General features: G+C 40.7%; 3 protein-coding genes across 3 annotated transcripts; all 3 read right to left on the bottom strand.

The window, feature by feature from the left end:
* Positions 1 to 493: 493 nt before the first annotated feature.
* On the bottom strand, positions 494 to 1,647 carry LOC147967751 (uncharacterized). The gene is made up of 5 exons (XM_087522684.1): positions 1,391 to 1,647; positions 1,135 to 1,321; positions 939 to 1,058; positions 817 to 873; positions 494 to 544 (listed from the first exon to the last, which is right to left on the bottom strand). Exons 1-5 carry the CDS (start codon positions 1,645 to 1,647, stop codon positions 494 to 496), a joined length of 672 nt encoding a protein of 223 aa, XP_087378810.1.
* Positions 1,648 to 15,980: 14,333 nt separating this feature from the next.
* On the bottom strand, positions 15,981 to 19,208 carry LOC147967750 (uncharacterized). The gene has a single exon (XM_087523237.1). It carries the CDS (start codon positions 19,206 to 19,208, stop codon positions 15,981 to 15,983), a length of 3,228 nt encoding a protein of 1,075 aa, XP_087379363.1.
* Positions 19,209 to 19,387: 179 nt separating this feature from the next.
* Positions 19,388 to 20,654, bottom strand: LOC147967749 (uncharacterized). Its single transcript, XM_087522533.1, has 3 exons — positions 20,627 to 20,654; positions 20,437 to 20,529; positions 19,388 to 20,337 (listed from the first exon to the last, which is right to left on the bottom strand). Exons 1-3 carry the CDS (start codon positions 20,652 to 20,654, stop codon positions 19,388 to 19,390), a joined length of 1,071 nt encoding a protein of 356 aa, XP_087378659.1.
* Positions 20,655 to 20,941: the final 287 nt, after the last annotated feature.

Here is a 20,941-nt window from a genome sequence, read left to right as displayed (position 1 = left end):
CATCTTCGGGGCGCCATGATCATCATCATCACCGGCATGACACCATGATCTCCATCATCATGATCTCCATCATCGTGTCTTCATGAAGTTGTCTCGTCATCTATTACTTCTACTAGTAGAGTGCCCGTGCGTTGCCACGGGCTCTTGAAATGGTTTACCAGAGTTACATGTTAAAATCCACACATACAAACAATATAACACAAACTGAAGTCCATTATTGCAATGTAACAAGCTGAGTGATGTTACAACTTAACATCTATTACAAAAATATTAATATCTAGATGATGCGCTTAAGAAATTCTTTCACAATATCAGGAAAGTTTCCTCTAGCTTCATTCCCGCGATGTTTTAGCAAGTATAATAAAAAAATGCTTCCTCAGTTCATACCCATCCTGTAGAAAAAATAAATGTAGTTAGTGTGAAAAATTCACGGAGAAGGTCTTAAAACATGTAACCCACAATACTCACCGCGCAAACCGGCTTGACCAATTCTTTACCGTTCCACCAGAGCATAAAATGAAAAACAAAATAGCCAGACATATTCCTGGAAAACTTTCAATTAATATTATAAATAATATAATGATAACAAAAGTAAATATTCTTATTATGAATTCATTACCCGTCTATACTCGTTGGAACACCGGCCGGAAATAAACGATGCCATTTAGATATATCAGAATTCCACCCAGGCAGCTTTATTTCGAGTACTTCTTTGAAATCCCTTGAAAAACTTTTTAATTTCAGTGAATGCCTCAAGTTTTTATCCTCTGACGATTGTGATGATTGAATAGGATCCATAATATGTAGACGACATGCCTCTTTGTCGATGATGTACAGGATGTATCGGCCGATGGATGCATAGGGAAGATAAATCTACAAGTGGAGCTTTTAGAAACAAAAACAAACCATGATAACAATGGTCAAAATATTTTATTTACCTTATTGCAAGATGAGATGTTGGTCTCCATCCCAGGCCAGCTATCAAATAATGTTGCCAACGTCTGGATAGTTTCCTTCTCACAAAACTTCTGACCTCGTGTTGACTCTAGCAGCATGGACTAAGTAGAAGAAAAAAATATTGTTTCAACATGTTGATACTAATGGCACCTAGAATGAAGAGTTATGGTAACTTACACAAAATCGTAGATCCATGTAGTGTATAGGAGGGTCTGTGAACAATACTCCCTCTTCACATGCCAGCATAAGCACGACGGTGTTGAAGCAATCATTGTCCATGGGCTGCTCCATGTTAAGTATGCACTGAAGTTTCTTAAGACTTAAGCTCATTGGATCGGGTGTGGAGCTCCAGACCCACACCTTCCTGTAATTTGGATGGTAAAAAGAATAATAATATACATCCGCACATTAAATATTGATACATGATACTTACTCCAAACATCCAGCATCATTGATCGACATGATGTAGTTGCAGAGGCCGGCAAGTATTTCACGTTGGTCCATGGGAATGATAGTGATTGGGGCGGGACGTTTCTCTTCGACCACGCCAGATGGAATATCCAGGATCTCAAGATCAGAATTAGCTAAAGTTTCTTCGTTAAGAGGTTGATGGTACATGGGACATCCTTTTAACTTATTAAGCTCTGAATCGAGAAAAATAATTGCTAATTTTTGTCGAAAATGTTTCATATCCTCCTACAAAAAAAATTGAAAACAATTTATAAAATATTTTGATAAAACATTATGAGATAATGTATAAAACTGAAATACCTGCGTAGACTGGTCTGACGGTCCATGTGGTGTCCAGTATTCCATATAATTTAGCATAAACAATCCACATGATACACTATAATATTATAAAATAATGCTTTAGAATATCACACAGATGAATCTAAAAACAAAATATTGAAACAAGTGCTTACCCATCGGTTTGTATTGCCTCCTGAATTTGCTCTACAACCGTCCATTTTGTAACATTGAGATCAGGCCACTTATGACCTTTGATAAACTCCGGACTATGCTCTGCAAGTTTCAGCCATTTCTCGAGCCCTAATAACTTTTATGTATATATGAGAAATGTTAAGGATGAAGTCAAACAAAATAAATGCTAAGACGAGAAAAGAAATAGATAGTTACCGTAGTAGCAAGGTCATTGCATTTGACATTCTCACCAAGTGAGTCCAATACTTGGATCTCTCGTTTTTTGGCGTTGGCAACTGCTACATACCAATGGTAGCCCGGCATGTTAATCGGAATGAATAACTGGTGTAAATAAGATACAAGTCACAGTCACAATTAGATATAGTTATTAATAAATCATTAAACATATGAACTAAATAAAAACAATCCATAATTATATGCATGGATTACGAGACAAAAACTAACCATATCTTGTTGTAGATAACTATTAACATGACGCACGATGCGACGATATTTTGATGGGTCTATGTCTCTTTCCCCGTCTTCTTTTATCTGGCCCGATACAAACGTGATAATAATGTGTACCTTTTCACCCGCCCTGTCTTGTAGATGCTCGTGAGCAAGCATGCAATATATGTAAGCATTTATCACCTGTAATGGGCATTTAGATTATATTTATATTTTATGATATTATATATTGTTCGTATTATTAATTAAAAAGTTTGTGCAATTGGTCTTACACCGTCATGTAAGAACATATCATCTTTAATAAGGCATTCCAAATCATCGGTTGATAACAAGGCATCTCCAATGTCTACGAACTGGGTATTCTTCGGGGCAGACTTGATTGATTCGATGACTATAATATCCCTAGCGGTACAAACATAGTCTGTCGAATTCATAAAAATATGAGCCAACTTAACAATCAAAATGAGAAAAATTAGTTGAACACAAAAGACAATACTACAAAAATAAGATTGATAATAATATTAAAAATACCTTGTGGGATAATATGTAAATTAGCATCCTTTTTTGGTTTGTTATGAGATATAACCTCTTCGACATTTTTATGTTGTGAATCTTCGTCCCCTTTCAGCATCATCGCATCTGAACCCTCAATGGATTCTTTCCGTGCATCTCCAAAGTCCATATCCATGTCTCCTGTATTCTGAAAAAACAAGAAAAATAAAGAAAGCCCTTCCGTATTATCATCTATAAGATACATACAGAGGAAGGTTAGCTATATGCACCTCTTCTCGTGGTGTTTCACTGTGGTCTGTCATCGTTTCATCAGTGAGTATGTCGGAACCCATCAATTTATATCTATGCTGAAATATAATTAATACTTTTTACTGCATCATAACATTATATAAAATATATGATAAATCTGAATGTGAAACCAACACAACTGTTTTCTCTGCTAATAAAAATAGTATTTGGTTATATTAGGAAAAAATGACGCTTAGATCATTTTACTAACACAACAAATCGGGGCAAAAAACAAAATATAATGTTCATATATAAGTAATTAAGCGTCTGAAATTGCTTAAGTTATTTTAAATTATTTGTATTGGCTATGGAAAATTGCCATACAAAAACTAAAACAAACAAACCAACATCAACCAAGTATATTTATTTTTTATATGATTTGTTTTGTGATACCCTTAGTATATGTCATAAGAATATAAATATTTATTTTTATGCACCATATTTAGTATTCTAGGTATGTATACTGTAAATATATATGATATTTTGTGAGGTATAAAAACAATCACAAAAAAAATCAGACGTCCACTAATAGCAAATATACCATGATGAAATATTTAAGATGAAATATAAATGGTATTCCATAGTGCATCATGTTTGTATATATAATATATATATAAAATAAAAGTGAAACTAACAGAATTTTTTTCTATGCAAAAAAGGATACCTATTTAAATAAATGTTGGCTAAATAAATGTCCTACCCCATGAAACTCGGGATAAACAACAAACCTCAATGTTCATATATAAGTAATTAGTCATTTGATAATTATTTAAAATATTTTTGTAGGCTATGAACAAATGTCCAACAAAAAAACATTTGTAAACTATTACAAACAAAAAACTATAGTGAATTACACGGGCCATAAATAGCACGTCCAGGCCCAGACCAAATGCATCACGGGCTAGGCGTCGGCCCACCTCCCCCGCGCGTCGGACCGCCTCCCCCGCGCGTCGGACCGCCTCCCCGCCGCGTCGGCCCGCCTCCCCCGCCGCCTACCTTATCCACCCACTCGCTCCTCTTCCTCCACTCACTTCATCTTCCCACTTTCCCCTCCGCCGCCGCATCGCCGCGAGGTAGGTGGCGGCCGCGCGACTCCCCCCGCCGCATCAGTCCCTCTCCCCTCCACTCATCTCTCCTGTCCACTCACTCGCCAGCTCTCGCCCTCTCACCCCCCCCCACACCCGCCGCATCGCGGCGCGCGTCGCCGAGCTCGCAACCACCACGCCATCTTGCCGCGACTACCGCACCAGTCTCCGGCGCCACCTCTCGCCCTCCCACCTCCCCCCGCCGCACCGTGGCGCGCGTCACCGAGCCCGCAAACCACCGCACCAGTCTCCGGCTTCACCTCTCGCCCTCTGACCTCCCCCGCCGCATCGTGGCGCGCGTCGCCGAGCCCCCAACCACCGCGCCATCTAGCCGCGACCACCGCACCATGCTCCGGCGAGACGTGTGCGACTGCTGTAGACGCACGCATGGAGCTTCATCGCCCAGACACGGGTGCTGGATCCCGTCGCCCTCCGGTCGGATCCACGGCGGTGCTAGTCTCTGGCGAGTTCGACGGTGGATCCGCAGCGCGGTGCCTGGATCTACAATGCCAGCAGCTCCGGTACGCAGATCCGACCCCTTTCCTCCTCTACTTTTCTTTTTGATGATTCCTGAACTGATCTCCTACTCGCTGCTCTATCAAGGCGTCGTGACCCGGCCTCACAGGCAGGGCCAGGGCGAAGACTGCTCCCCGACGGCCAAGACACGGCCATGGTGGTGCAGCCTGTGGTCTACATCACCTACCACTCCGCTGTCTTCCAGAACCCCCACCACTTCCGCAGCAAGGTGAGACAGACGGCCCCTCCATGATGACAACAACAATAATTACCGTAGCATGCCTCTTTCTTGGTAATTAGTTGTTGCACTCAATTCAATTAGCCTACTAACTAATCACCAGTGATGAAAACACATCACCAGTTTTGGTTCAATTTCTATGTATGCACATCATTCAAGTATCTTCAATGAATGAATAAGCAGCAGCATTTTATGGTTCAAGCAATGTATAGATTCTGTTATTACCATTGGTCCTTTAAGTTCGTTTGTTTCAAGTGATTTGGCTTATTACTGCTCTCATGGCCATATTTCTGCTCTATGGTTGTTTACACCTGCCCATGGCATGCTAATGTTTAAAGCCGCCTCTGCTCTCAGACTAAAGCTATATGTAAAATGGTTCTGATTTCCTTTGCTGCAAATCTCCCATGGCGCGGACGAGACGGCGACGTCGGCAGGAGGGCACTTTGCAGCCCCTGGCCTGAGGAGGATGGGTGCACATAGCCACCAAGGCCTCTAGGTGTATGCTCGGGTTATGTACTAATTGTATATGTGCTAGACCTTCCTGATGGTCCATTGCCAGGCATAGAAAGGCTACAATTTTGATTTTCTGTCAAGTCTTTTGATCTTAGTTTCTTGGAAAGACTGAGTTTCCACTTCTCTAATGTGCTAAATGATCTCCAGCTAACTTTTGTATATTGATTGATACACCTCTCTAGCTTCCAATTTTTGTACATCCTTAACTGAGTGCATCCTTATTATGTCATGTTCATTCTAAAATGCAACAGTATTGGTAAGGTGCTCAATCAAATTCTTCTGCTGGCTTGGTTATGTTCTTGATACTAACATGGATAGTGCATAGGTACTCACTTAATTTCTACTGAGCTATAATGGCCAACAACAGTAGCTCACTTAATTTCTTGATACAAACGTTGAATTTTGTTTCTTTGTTCGCAGGCAGCGGAAGGGGTATAACAGTTTCTTAGACCACATAGAAAGTGCTTGCCTGTTCTCTGCACACACCTTGAGTTGGCTCTAATTAATCCCCAGTATGGCGTAAAAAATTTCGCTGGTTGGTGAATAGTTGCATCAGCTAAACCCACTATAAATTTTTGTGAGATGCCTAGGAATATGGAATTTGCCCCTGATGACGTATGGATCACACTTTTGCCAACATATGATCAATAAAGCCAATTTTGTTGTGCGGCAAAGTGCCCATCATGACTGAAGTATGTAGTCCAATGATCAATCATGCTATGACCACCCAATAAATTGACCCAGCGAGTGAAGAACGGCGCGACAAAGCGCGCGACAGCTTCTAGATAGCTAACAGTTAATAAATCTATAAAGTACAACCTGGTAATACTATCATCGTCAATAGTTGTTGTTCCCTATGTGCCATGTGCATCACCATGATGAATATCTTGGGAATATGAGTTTGTTATAGACAAAACAGTCTTTGATTGTAAATCTTCACAATATATTTTTATTTTAGAACATCTTGTGTATATTTTTAAAGATTTCAAAAGGAAGACTTTTTAGGTGTTATCATCTATTACATGTAGTTATGCACATACCTTAACTATTTTACGTTTCTCATGACAGATCTTTCCCAAGCCTAGATATTCTCGCTGAGAGCTCCTTGATGCAATCACTAAGATGGACTTACAAGACAGGCATGGATAAAACCATGAGGTCCTCAAATGGACAGATTGCTCTGGTAAATTGTTCTGCTTGCTTAACTTATGTTCAACTTATGACTGTTCACTAAATTTTAGCACCACATACATAACATGTAAGATAAAACATACTTTTGATACTATACATCAACCAAACATGATCCTAATATAACAACTATTACACTTTTAGAGAAGATAAGATCCAGAATTGTTCGTACCTAGAGCAACTCGCCTTCTTGATGCTCCTTGCTTACACAAGGTACTCCTTGGGAAATTTTCCTCCAGGTCTGCTGTTGTGATGGACGAAGGAAGAGCAAGGAGAGGGAGGAGGGATGGCAGAGCAGAATAACATATATAGGTAGCCCATGCGGAGAATAACTGGGTAACAGATCATGGCTGAATATAGTTATACCATATATACCATTGTTTTCTACCATATATACCATTGTTTTCCATGAAATGCACACCTGTTAATAAATTAGGAAAGATGTAAAAAAATCATAACTTACTAAGAAGAATTAAATTACTGTATTAATTAAATAAAGAACTTTTCATTGCTTGCATGCCAAGTTTAGGTACAGCAAAGTTAAATTCACGGCATGCACACTAATCATTTTCCTGCTTAGCTAATTTTGTATGATTTAACATATTGTACTAATACTTAATTCCATAATTTCGTACTAATGTACAGTCTCAATATACTATTTGCAGTTGTAATATATCAGAGACCACACAAGTTCGATGAATGATTTCAATTCCAGTTTCTCCATGGTTTCCCAATGCCAAAGGTAACCAATACTAATTCCAGTTTCTCAGTTGTTGTATATAGTTCTTTTTGCCAATTATAATTCATGACTTTATGGTTCGTGCGTTAATATGGCAGTTGTAGGATTTATATAAGTATAGTAAGCTATAAATCTGCTACGTACTCTACATGGAATACAACTTACATTCACTGCTATAATTCAGCATTTGGTGTGAGCCTAAGACAACATACAACAACTGAATATTGCAGAATGTTGAGAAATATTGGCCTACCTAGAAAGCTAGAAATATTTGCAACAAAAAGGCACCAAATCTCTATCTTCTGCCACATAGAGATCCCCAAGACCACCTGAACTTTCAATGAAATGGATGATTAATCACTATACATCAACATTAGCTCCCCCAAAAAAGTAGAAACAAAAAACTGTGACTTGAGAGGGAGATAAACAGATTGAGTTTATTCATGGTCCCACATATTCCAAGTTTTCCTTGCTATTGTTATGCCGTACCCACTACCTCGGCTTCTTGCTCGTCCTCTTCTTCCTTACAATATTCCTACTCATCCCAAATTCCGAGCGTGGCAGAGGTCAGAGCAGAGGGTGAGGGAGAGGCGCATGGTGCCGGCAAGCGAGTGGAATAGGATCATGGAGTAAGAAGGAGAACTCCTTATGCGCCACCCCCATTGCCATCAACGACCAGTCGTCGACGTCCAAGACGCTCATGATCCATAGCTAACCCACGTCCGCCTCCACATCCTTCTTTGGTTTGTCGTAGGCTCCCTGAGTGGTGGGGGCGAGAGTTAGTTGTGGTTGAAGGCAATGGAAACCAGTGGGGGTTTAGAGGGAAGGAGCAGCGAGAGGGAGAGGGGCACGGGGATCTCGGGAACATCGGCAATGGGAGTGATCCTCGGCATAATTTTTCGTGAATGGAGCGGGGCACGGCGGGTGAATATTCATCCTCCCGGCAGAGTATAGACCGTCAATTAATTGCTATGTGCAATCCTAACCTCCGTTTTAGGCCATTAGATATCATTAAGTGGGATAATCTGATGGCACAAATTAATGTTGGTACACATAATGGGGTGGTTATAGAAAAGACAATAGATGGTACATGCCTTATATCCAGCATGTTTTTAATTTGGCTATTCCATAGCTGGCATGTGACGATTGCCGACAAAGTAAACCTCGTATCGTATAGCAGTGTGTGTATGGATGGAGTTACACGATACGAGTTAGTATATGATGTGAGGCATGACTGAAAACCTCATTTGCCGGCTGAACCTGCAATGGTCCTTTACAAAATGCCTCTGGTTCAACTGGAGCAACAAACCTGCTCCTGACCGCACGGATATTATAGTACAAAATATACATAGAAGCCAAAATATATAGATAGAACCAAAACAAGCAGACAACGTTTAAGCGAATACGAAGCTAGAGGGTGCCATCAAACAGTTTATTCCCTACATATATATAATCAATTCCATTATTCATAATGCCAAAAGGATAAATCTCAATTTGATCCCTAACAAGGTTCTATTAGCTTATTATATTTGCGACATTCGAATTAGCATTAGTCCATAGTCATTCCTCCAAAAACCTCAAGCATGCTGTAATTTCAGCTGGGATGCTTCCAGCTGCTTCATTGCCTTTGATCATCAGCATCTGGACTAGCAGGTGCTTTCTGAGCTGTAGTGAATCCTAGAAAACATAAACAACAATTTAATAAATAGCTGAAAAATGAATTGCACAACAGACCTACGTGATAGGATGCCCATAAATTTATAATTAACAAAGCTATGTAAGACAGAAACTTGTTATATATGCACATACCGAAGTCCTGGACATGTTATGCCCGAGAGTATCATCTTGGTGAGCCATCTCCTGTAGGACTTTGAATCCAGAGTCCAGGCTATGACCAAAAAACTCAATATGTTAGAACCTATATCAGTGTGGCTATAATATGCATGACCAATTTAAACTATTACCGCGGAGCTGTAATATAGGTATGATCTTGTGGCCAATCCACGAGTTGGGGATTCAACCCAGGCCTCCCCTGTTGCAGTACACTCCCAAATTCTTGCAAAACTATCAGGGCTTCCTTCTTAATTTCCTTGTCATGAAAGTCCTCTAAGCCTAGGAATGACTCATTGGAATGATCAATTATGAGAGTCCTCCTATTTTCAATATTAACTGCAAGGAGGCCATAGGAGGAATCCACCAAATACAACGGCAATAGGTACTGCAATAGGTATATAAAGTTAATGGAGAACAGATAGTATATAGACCAATTTTTAAGAATGAAAATCCTTACAATGGACGGGGTCATGAGCACGTTGTATTTCGGCAAAGGCCGTTCAATGACATGGTTGATCAACAAGTTGGTGCGTTCTGCTTGGCATAAGTCAGTCTGACTCATCACCCGTGCTAGGCGATGGAATTGCAAATCAAACATATGCATGGAGCCAACAAAGTCTGTTCCTGCATTCCTCTGTATCGCGTCGCTAATAAGCTTACGAACTGCAAGATCGAAGCAGCTCGGATTGACCCATGTATCACCTCGCATGGTGTCTTGGATAGTCTGTAGACTTAACTCGGTTAAGAATGGACGAGGGCTCCTAATCCATATTGTGCTGCAAACAAACCAGCATGATAGCAAATCTGTTAGAAAAATAAGGGGTATCAAAAACATGTAGTACCTAAATGTGTGGGCAAACAACAGTACATTTTTTCAAAACTTTAGTAAGGTCTGAAATGTATGTATCTTATAATTAGAGTTGTACTGTCACTTGAGGAGAGAAGTACTATTGAAAGGTCAGGTTGACTTTCTGTAGTATTACAGTAAGAAAAAATATGTAGATTGCAATGTATTGTTGTAGTATCAAAAACATGTAGTACTTAAATGTGTGGGCAAACAACAGTACATTTTTTCAAAACTTTAGTAAGGTCTGAAATGTATGTATCTTATAATTAGAGTTGTACTGTCATTTGAGGAGATAAGTACTATTGAAAGGTCAGGTTGACTTTCTGTAGTATTACAGTAAGAAAAGTTAACAAAATCTATTATGACATGTTAGGTTGCAATGTATTTCTGTAGTATTACACTAAGAAAAATTATGTAGATGGTACATGTATCATGCAGCAGGACCCGTTACAATATACTACCGTCCATGGCCAGTTTTTTGCAGCCACTACGTTAGATCTTAAGAAGATTTTGGAATTTGAAAGGATAGCATGATCCTAACCAGTACATGCATGCAACAACTTATGAACGTGACCAACTAATCGCCATGGATTAGGTGAAAGAACAGATTTTTACTCGGGTTTAAAAAAAGAAGCAGATAATGCAAACTATAATGGTAGTGATCTGCAGCTAACAATTGCAAATACAGTATAGATGGAGTTTAGGGCTGCCAGAACAAACTCTAATTCCTCCTCGTCGGAGGAAACAATGACGTAGTTGTAGATGTACTCGACTACGTCGTCCACTCCATCAAAAATCGGCATTGCAGCCATTACCGCGAGCAGAAAGTAGTCTTAGCACCAGGATGAGCGAGCGAGGGGAAATTAGACTATGGTGGACCCTCATCCGGACGATATATATATGAGAGTCGGAGGGGAATTGTCCGGCTAACCAGGTTGGAAAGTGCCCCTTATCATTCCATCCTTGCATTTTTCCATTACAAAACCTTGCTAATAAACGGGAAAACATTTATTTTCGTTCCTTACTGCACTTGCTTAATAAATAAACGCTGGATTACATATCTATTACATAAGGAAACAATAATTACAAAACCGGGAAATGAATAAACTCTGTTGATCACAATCACAGAGTATTTAATGGAATCAGATTTGTTATTCGATGTGATCAACACAATAGTATATTACAAGGAAAAACAACGAACATGCCTTTATATAAACACCGGATATGATCACCTGCCGTAACAAATACTGAGTATGCCGATAATATATTATTTGTTTCCGGATATTATATCTTTATAATGGCTTCTTTTATTTTGGATATATATTATTAAGTCTGCATTTATTAAAATTAAGTTATTTCCTATTTCGGTTTGAGGTTATGTTTTAAACATGCCAATAAACTATAACCTGCATGCTAAATAGTAGGACACAAACTTAATATTGAACTAATGGCATCGACTTTGGAAGGCCAGTGCGTTGCTACTTCACACTCGTGAGTATCCAGATGGATCATTTTGTGCAATAAATTATATTGTATTTATTGCTAAAATATGGAAGTTATTTCTCTTGCCTTTTACAAAATAGTAAGCGTGCACGTGCAATGCACGTTCGATAATGCAATCCATTTTCTGAATTCCATCTTGGTCTACAATTTTTTTTCAAATAGGCAAAGCAAAAAAAATGGAATGAAATTTGTCGATGCAGAAGTCCTCCTTAGCCACCAATCTCTACTCCTCGTAGGGTAGGAGATATGATTGTGGGTGAGATTGTTTTTTAGCTATCAAATGTGGCTCAATGATCATTGACGTCAGACAAAAAGAAATTACCAAATCAACAAACCTAACAGCGAAACCAACTTGTAGTAGTACCAAAACTCCAAATAGTTCATAAATATTGTAAACCCAAAAACAAAAATTATAGTTTCCATCCATAACCAAACATGACAAGATGATTCAAGTATTCCTGACGGTTCTGCATGCATAGAAGCATATTTAGTTGTTCAAAACCCTCAAGGCCGCCGTAATCTCCTGAGGGATGTTTCCAGCAGCTAGATTGTCTTTGACCATGAGCATCTGGACACCACTTGGCTCCTAAGCATAATTGGATCCTAGAAACAATGAAACAAATTCACCATGAAACGCCGAAGTGGTTGGATTATAAATGGCACATTAAAACTCGTCGTAAAGATAATTACTGTAGTGTTCATCCATGTCATGCTACGCAAAGAACCTAGCTGGTGGGCCATCTCTTGTAGAACTAAGAAACCCGAGTCTTTGCTGTGACAAACAGAATAAAAACTTGAGATTTCTACATACTGCATCTTATTCATCTGAAAAATTTATTAAATTACCGCCGAAAATTGAATGACATGTTGTCTTGTCGCCAATCCATGAGTTCGGTGTTCCATCCAAGGACCCTAGCCTGCAAAACTTCATTGAGTTCTTGCTTCAAAATAGTGATCTCCTTCATCATCTCTTTGTTGTGAGAGCTATTTCCCACTTGTCATACGTCTGGTGATGGATTAAATACGATAACCCTTCTCCTCATCCGATTTACCACAAGTAGACCATACGATGAATCCGGGATAGACAACGGAAGTAGATACTACATAAGGTCAACACAGGTTAATTGCTATCAGGAAAGAAAAAATAATTTAGGAATTAAAAACTCTTACAATTGTGGAGTTGAACACATCATATCTAGGAAAGGGCTATAGAACAGCATTGTTGATCAGCGTCGAGGTGCGCTGCCCTTGCGGCATCCAGGAATACCTTAGAGCTCGTGATTGAGCATGGAACTGCAAGTCAAAATAATGTTTTCCTCCAACCATGTTGGTGCCTGCATGCCTCTCTACTTTAGCGCTAGCAAGCTTACGAACAGCGAGACTGAAGCAATCGGGATGTAGACTTGCGGACGTTACAAATAGTGTGTCCTTCAGCATTCTGAGGCTGATTTCGATCCGGTACGGTGTATCGCTTCTTATCCAGATAGAGCTGCACGTAAAAATCCATAAAAATGGTTAGCACTATGAGTGGTACTTTAAAACATAAAAATGTTCATATGGTAACATTTTCTAGATAATCTAATAGCTATGAGCAGAACGTAATATTTTGTTAAACTATAGAGCATGAAAATGTTTGCAGCACCTTTTAGCAAAAGCTAAAATTAAATAATATCTTCTCTGTTGTAACAATATTAATTTGTTAGAAATTGAGAGCAGGAAAATGTAGGTAGCACCCATTATAACAAGTTTGCTGGCTGTTCAAAAGCAATATTAAATTGTTGTACAATATAGTAAGGACACTAAGTTGTTCAACATTTTGTTATTCATTACATACGGTAGATGTGCAACGGAAATACTGCCAAAACATTTAACAAAAAAATATATGTACAGCTGGCCGCAAAATGTAAGATTTAATCTAAAGAAAAACAAATCAAGCAATATCATACTCCTATATCAAACAGAGTCTGCTGTGTACGACCTAGTTCTAATAAGATTTCTTTAGAGAAAATAAACATACAATAGCATATCTTACTCTAGTGTCTGCTCATCATGAACGCCGTTCATGAAGCCGAATATATATTGGAGTGCATCTTCCACGAAATGCCTGGGTGGGGGCAGAAGATGCAGGGGTGCGGGCAAATCCTCCTGGGGGTCGCCCACAGCATCATGGAGCTGCAGGGCAGCCTCATTGGGGTCGGGGCCAGCGGCATCCGGGGGCCTGGGTACAGAAACCTCCTAGTATGTGCGCGCTGTCAGAACCTGGATCGCCGGCGCATTGTTTCCAATGATGGGCTCCATCGCTGATCGATACGCGTGAGTGATCGTTCACTGAGGTGTCTTGGCAATTAGGGTGTCTATGTAGCATATATATAAACGGATATATTATTAATGCTTTTTATTGCCTGCCAAATATATCAAGTCGTTTTTAAGACGTAGATGATTCTTCCTAATTATAAAAAAACGTGACGGGGCATATCAGATCTTGCTCCTTTTTATAGTTGAATATTTTGTTCCTATGGCATGGCATATTTACAATTCAATCTCAACGAATTGAAAAAAATAAACCTTTGTCTAAAACCAGATATCCCAAATTAAGTACACATACAAACAATACATATACTGCCATAATGTTTCTGTGTGGGGATAGTTCACATTTATCGCCTTTAAGCATCGTGATTCATGACAAGTGATTTTCTTTTAGCGCTGATGTTGATAAGTAGGCATTGACATGTTAGTTATATATAGTTTGTATTGCCAATTATGTAGTTCATGACTTTACTGTTATAATTGACGTTAACGCACATGAGTTATAGGGTGTGTCGCAAAACAAATGTTTAATATATAAAAAACAAAAAAAATGTATTTAAACCTATATAAATCATCCAATGCATGTAATAGATATCCGTATTGCCAAATAGATAATTCTCAGTACGATGCCTAACAAAGATGTAGTAGCCATTTATTTGCGACATGTTAGGCGACAAAGCTCAAAGGGAAGCATTAAACAATATCTGTTCTTTATTCACACTATCATAGTTTGACTCCATATTGATTACAATGCAAACTACTCTTAAGTAGCATTGAAACATAAAACATAAAAAGCTGTAAAGAATATTGTATAACTACTCATGATTGCTCCTTTCAAGGCATTACCGTCTTCTTGTCGCATTCTTGCATGTGCTTCACAAACATATGTTCCAACTGTTTGATCTTCTTTATGAGAGTTTGCATCAGCTTGTTGCTCTCCTTGGTTGCCTGCAGAATTAGATCGTTTCTAGAACCCCAACCATGCCCCAAACCTTCTTTCATCTCGTCTAGGGTAACGGGATATGTACTACTAATAGGTAGGTTAATAGACTCGATGTGATTATGCATCCTAATCCTTTTTGGCTTTGGTGTGTTACCATTACCAAAGGGACGCATCGTACATTTCATGTGTGATAAACCGATTAGGAATGTTTTTAAAAGGAAGAAAATAAAATAGTTAACATGCACGTATTGTACATTTTTCAAAAACACTTTTAAAATTTCCTTAAACACGGGATTTTATTAGAACTATGTTGAATACTGTTTTCTTCAAATGCATTAACACTTCATTCAAGTTTGTGCCAGCTGTAACATTTACTTACATTTCCTTGTTCAAAGAGGGATGAGAACATCAAAAAATAAACAAGAATTAGGGAACTAAATAAAAAGAGACCTTCATAGCTATAGCTATACATGAAAAAGGTACAACATTTAAAACTGGGTTCAACAAAAGAAATATAACACAGTCATAAACACTCATAAAGCTCAAGGCAGTAGGCCAACATGTAAGATTTTAGCCATTTAATGAGTATGTAAAAAAATTTATCACACACACTGAAATTCAATGTATCAAATATAATCTGCATGCTTAATGATGACATCACATGCATGCTACAGGTTTTAATCAAACTGTACAAAGTAATAGTAACATGTAGCGGCTCTATATGAAGCCAAACATTATTTAGGAATCTCAAATTACAAATAACACAGTACGCTGTGTGACATATACATTGCCAGAAACATTGTGATAGTGGAAAGCAAATAACAGTGATAAAGGTTAAATATTAATTAAACATGATGCAGATCTTCATGATGCCAATCATTATTTCTGATTCTAGTCTTACACGTAACACAGTACGCTGTGTGACATGTACAATATCAGATTACACATAACACAGTATAAGTTTATTGAAATGCAGTTATTACTTTAACTTATTGGTGTATAACTCTAACAACCGAGATACCAAATGAAAAAATATGTCATACAACCGAATTTCAGCAATTCTTGACCATCGGAAGAGTAAATTTCATATATAAATCCACCAGGTCTTATAAGACCTAACTTCATCCTGTAAGTACTTCCTTGTAGACGATGTTCTTCATTGAAGTCAGCAAGGAAACGGTCGGTCTTTTACGCTTCTTCGGGTTGTTATATTGCTTGTTGGCCTTATCCTTTGGCTTCTCCTTCTGAATAAGTATTTTAATGTTTCTCTTCACGGTGGCTCGAGACAAAGCAACATTGAGTTGACCATGAGAGAACACTGGATTAGGTAGATACACACCAACAATGGGGACGGTCTGCCCTTGAGCCTTGTTAATCGTCATAGCAAAGCTAAGCCTTATCGGAAATTGCTTCCTCTTAAACTTGAAAGGAAACATGTCGTTGTCAGATGGGCATAGAGGTATTCGACGAAGGAAGACCCTCCTACCAGCGTGTTGTCCAATCACGATTTCTGCATCAATGGTGTTCCTCTCAAAACCTCTAACAACAAGCCTAGTCCCGTTACACAGACCATTAGCTGGATCAATGTTCCTTAGAAGTATCACAGGGCAGTTCAACTTTAGTTTTAGTGCATGCGGAGGAAGACCATTGGGAGTCAATCCATTTAGAAACTCAGGAGCGTAGTAGCCGTATGGGTCGTCCTCCGCACTGTCAAAGCTATGGTAGATTACTTCGTCTCCTTGGAAACGCTCTATCAAGCGGATGTTTATCTTGTCGACGTTATCATTTGTCGTGGAAAGGATTGCGCGAGATGTCATGTAACTCGAATCTGCCATGTTGTCATCTAGACTTGGAAACACGTGGTCAATCAGCTTCTCCAGGTCGTCAACCTCGCCTATAGATGGCAGACAAATATCATCTAGGAGTAGTATGTTGCCTTGGTCGTCGGCTTCCTCAGTGCCATTACCGACCCTGAGCAAGTAATCTGCAAACCACGTGTCATTACCAGCCCTCATGTTGGTGATGAGCCGAAGCTGCCGCATACTCTTCCATAGATGAGAACTTCGGAGGCTTGCATCAATTATCTGGCCCCGTGACCCCCTTCTGACAACCGGAAGCACTTGCCTAAAGTCCCCGCCAAAAACAACAGTCTTTCCTCCAAAGGGTCGGTCGCGTATTCCCATGATGTCGCGCATGCTATTGTCTAATGCCTCAACCGCTTGTCGCTTAGTCATGCTGGCCTCGTCCCATAGTATCAATGAGGCCATCCTTAGCAGCTTGGCGGTCCCACTCTGCTTGGTGAAGCTACACGATGCTCCATCATCGCAACTCAGTGGGATTTTGAACCTTGAGTGGGCAGTCCTGCCTCCAGGCATGATAGAAGCCGCGACACCCGACGTCGCGGTAGCGATAGCAATCTTGCCCTCGCGTCTCACCTTGGCGAGCATTGCCCTATAGAGGAAGGACTTCCCCGTACCTCCAGGACCATCAACAAAGAATATACCCCCATCACCGCGTTCAACAGACGCTAGTATTTCGTCGTATGCAGCCCTTTGCTCAAAATTCATGGAAGATGACAATTTAGTGTCACTTTCGTCAAACTCAACAGTTGATTCCTCGATGATCTCTATGGCCTCGCCCTCGGTTGGGTCAAACGCATCATCGATCGTTGGAAGAGCGAAATCAACAATGTCTTTACCCATAGACTGCAACATACCCCTAATGTCAAGCAACATCATCTGCTCCACCTCGTTCGGGGACGTGCGTGTCCGACGGTAGTCATCGGACATAGGCTCGAGGTGTCTATCCCATAAACCGCGCACGTCGCCTAGCTCGCAGTGCACCAATATTGTTGCAAAAAGCCTCCTAAGAGAACATGGCATAGCCCACTGCTCCGCCTCAGTAAGATAGTCGTGAAGCGTGTTGTCTGCCTCGATGAGTCCCAACCTTTCACCGGCCTCTCTAAAGCTCCCACATACCACGCCGTCGACAGTGAGCAAGTCCTCAAATGATGTTTTCCCCGTAACATGGTTCAACAACACACGAAGGTAGTATCGTTCCCCCTCGGCAGGATTGGCAGACACGATACGACCTATTTGAAAACGCTCCACCCGCCTCTTCCAGAACTTCTTTTTCTTCTCCCACGTGAAGCTTCCGGGGAAATCCTTGTACAATATATGCCTTGCCCAAGGGTGTTTTTCGTTTGCCTTGAAATATTCCGTTAACATGGATTTTGAAGCATTCTCGGAAGATACAACATTCTTCAAGTCAGCCTGTGCATTGAATGCAACCCTGTGCATATTCGGGAGATGAAGATGCAACTGCAAGACAGGCGGGTAATTGGCACACAGTGGGAAACCAAATATCCTCCACATAGCCTCCGGAGGGGTGACCCATCTTGCGTCAACGTATCTCTTGATCTCATCAATGTTACCATCAGCGTCTGGCTGGTCAATGCTGAAAGAAGCCTTATCATGGCCCTTATAAATGTACTTATAAATGTATTTTACAGCCTTTATGCTAGAGCAGACCTCGACGTTTATGTGGCAATTAAACATCCGCAGAAGGTAAGGGTTATATGGCACAACCCATCGGTTGTCCAACATTTTCCCTCGAACCTTAGCGCGTCTACCATCGTCTCTACGACGATAAACTGGGTATGAGTCCTTCCCTTGTATCATGTTGTCATTGAACGGCCGCGGGTATCTGCACTTGCATTCATTATCTTGAATGCAAACATTCTTCGGGTTGAGAGCACCGCATGGTCCATGCATCATATGTTTTACCACCATTGCATACAATTCCGGATACTTCTGCTTGTCTGGGAGCTCTGCGAAAATGAGACGGTCATACTGCTCTGGGACAAGAAGCTTATAATTTGAATCCATGATCAACAAAAAATGTGCGTGGGGGAGGCCTCTCTTCTGGAACTCGACTACGTAAACATAAGCAACAACAACACCCAGGACCATCTTCTTGAGCAACAAATCTTTCATAGCCTCTAGTTTGCCATAGAACACGCGAGCCACAATATCAGGTCGGTCTTGCGTCGTCTGTCCAGGAAGCAACTCATTTGTTATCTCTTCCCATTTAGGGTTGCAAGTCATGGTCAAGAAGATGTCAGGCTTCCCGTATGTATGGACAATTGCCATGGCATCCATATGTCTCTTCTTCATGTCGCGGTCGCCACCAGGGTAAGTTCCAGGGAGAACTATTCTCACCCCAACAGCGCTTGCTCGCGTCTCCCCCGATGATATCGCATCAACAACTCCTTTATACAAATCGGCATGGATCTGCGTCTGGTTCTTCCTGTACCACCTCAACCGACAGCTCTCAATCTTGATGTACATGTCAACCGCCCATTGCTGCAGTAGGCGTGCTCCACATAGAATTGGATTGAATATCGCAGGCCTTGTTTGCAGCATGTAACAGTAGTAGTCTCTAACGGAGACGCATAACCTGCTATTCCCCTCTGCACACGTTTGATTTAGATCGCGTGAGCATTATCTTAAAAAACAAGAAGATATTTTTAACAAAGTGGGACACAAAACGACATACCTGCATCATCCTCATCATCATGAGACAAAAGAGGATTTTGGACAACATTCCAATCAACATTACGTTTGGGTAGCTTCGGATGCCAACCTAGCTCCCCCATTGGATAGAATAATGGATAAGACAACGGGTCGTATGCCCCTAAGGTCACACGAATACTATGCCTTTCGTTGTTGTTACCACAAAGTGTTATCTTGCGGTCAAACCTTTTTGCTAGGTCAGTGCCCTCAAACCAAATTGCAGCGACCTCAGAGGACACCGGTCTATTATACCTTCTTTGGTCCAGCCTCTTATCGGTGTTTAGGTCTATCCTATAATCATCGAGGTTGTCTTTGTGTGCACCCAAACTCCTAAATTGCTGGGAGTATGGGTTTTCTTTGAGTATGTCTACTAACCTCTTCACGACATCCTGGTCTAATTGCTTGGTGGCCGCCTTACGATGATCTAGGTTAGGGTCGTCATCATAGAAGTACAACTGCAGATGTTCTGGACACGAGCTAGGCCCGAACGAATGGACATTGTGGTAGATGGTGCCGTGAGCTCGGAATGTGTACACCCCAGACCTCATGTTTGTGTAGTTTTCATCAAGGCTGACCCCAAGGGTGGTGAAGGCGAAATGCCCGTTGAAGAACCGTATGTTCTCCCGAAAATGTCTCGAATCTGCATCCATGCTGGACCATAGCCTCATAAGCTCTGGGATTGGTTCCGGTTGCTTAAGCTGGATCTGGCCATTGCGACAGCAGAAGCCGTCAGTCTCAGATTCAAACTTCCTGGCCTTACAGTGTTTGCAATTTTCATTGAGTTTTAGGACGTGAGTGTTGTCTGGAATATTTGAGTAGACAGTGTCAAATGGATCAATCTCGCTAAGTTTATCGGTAGACTTGCTCGCTTCCTCATCATCATCCAAAATGTCATTATCGGATCCTACGGGGATTTGTTGAAAAATCATGTACAATTCACTAACAACAAATAAATGAGACAACAGTAGAGCTCCAAAGTGTCATAGTGTAGGGTTTTCAATACCTTCGTTGCAAAACATGTAGTACTCCTCATCAATCAATTCATGTGCTTCCTGCTCATGACGCATGGTGCCGCTTTGGAAAACATCGATGTCTTCTGCATTGTCGTCATATAGATAGCGACAACGGACACAATCATGTTAGAACAACATGCTGAGAATGAGCTTAAGAAACTGACAATCGCAAATTCATACCAGTGGCACCGGCAGAGTATGTCGGCATATTCGTCCTCGGATCGCCATCAGATGAATCATCTTTTGCGGCCCGGAAGACGGGTGACGCGCGGCTTGGGCATGTGGGACATTCGGAGTCTGAGTTTGCTAGGTCTGTAAGGGGGATTGCGATGCATTCTTTGCACGGTGTTTTTTTTCCTTCGGTCATAATTGGCCTTCCTCTATGCAGTTGACTCACCCTTCTCATTCACCGACATGCTTTTGCGGTGTTGCACGCTCCTCTCGCGTCTTTTTTCGTTCATTACTTCTCTGACCTCCAACGTTAATTCATCACTT

This window comes from Triticum urartu, chromosome 5A, assembly GCF_056163025.1.
Source record: "Triticum urartu cultivar PI428250 chromosome 5A, HENAU_Tu73, whole genome shotgun sequence".
NCBI lineage: Eukaryota > Viridiplantae > Streptophyta > Magnoliopsida > Poales > Poaceae > Triticum > Triticum urartu.
The sequence above is the reverse complement of the archived record's forward strand: the minus strand, read 5'-3'. Positions and strand labels throughout refer to the sequence as shown.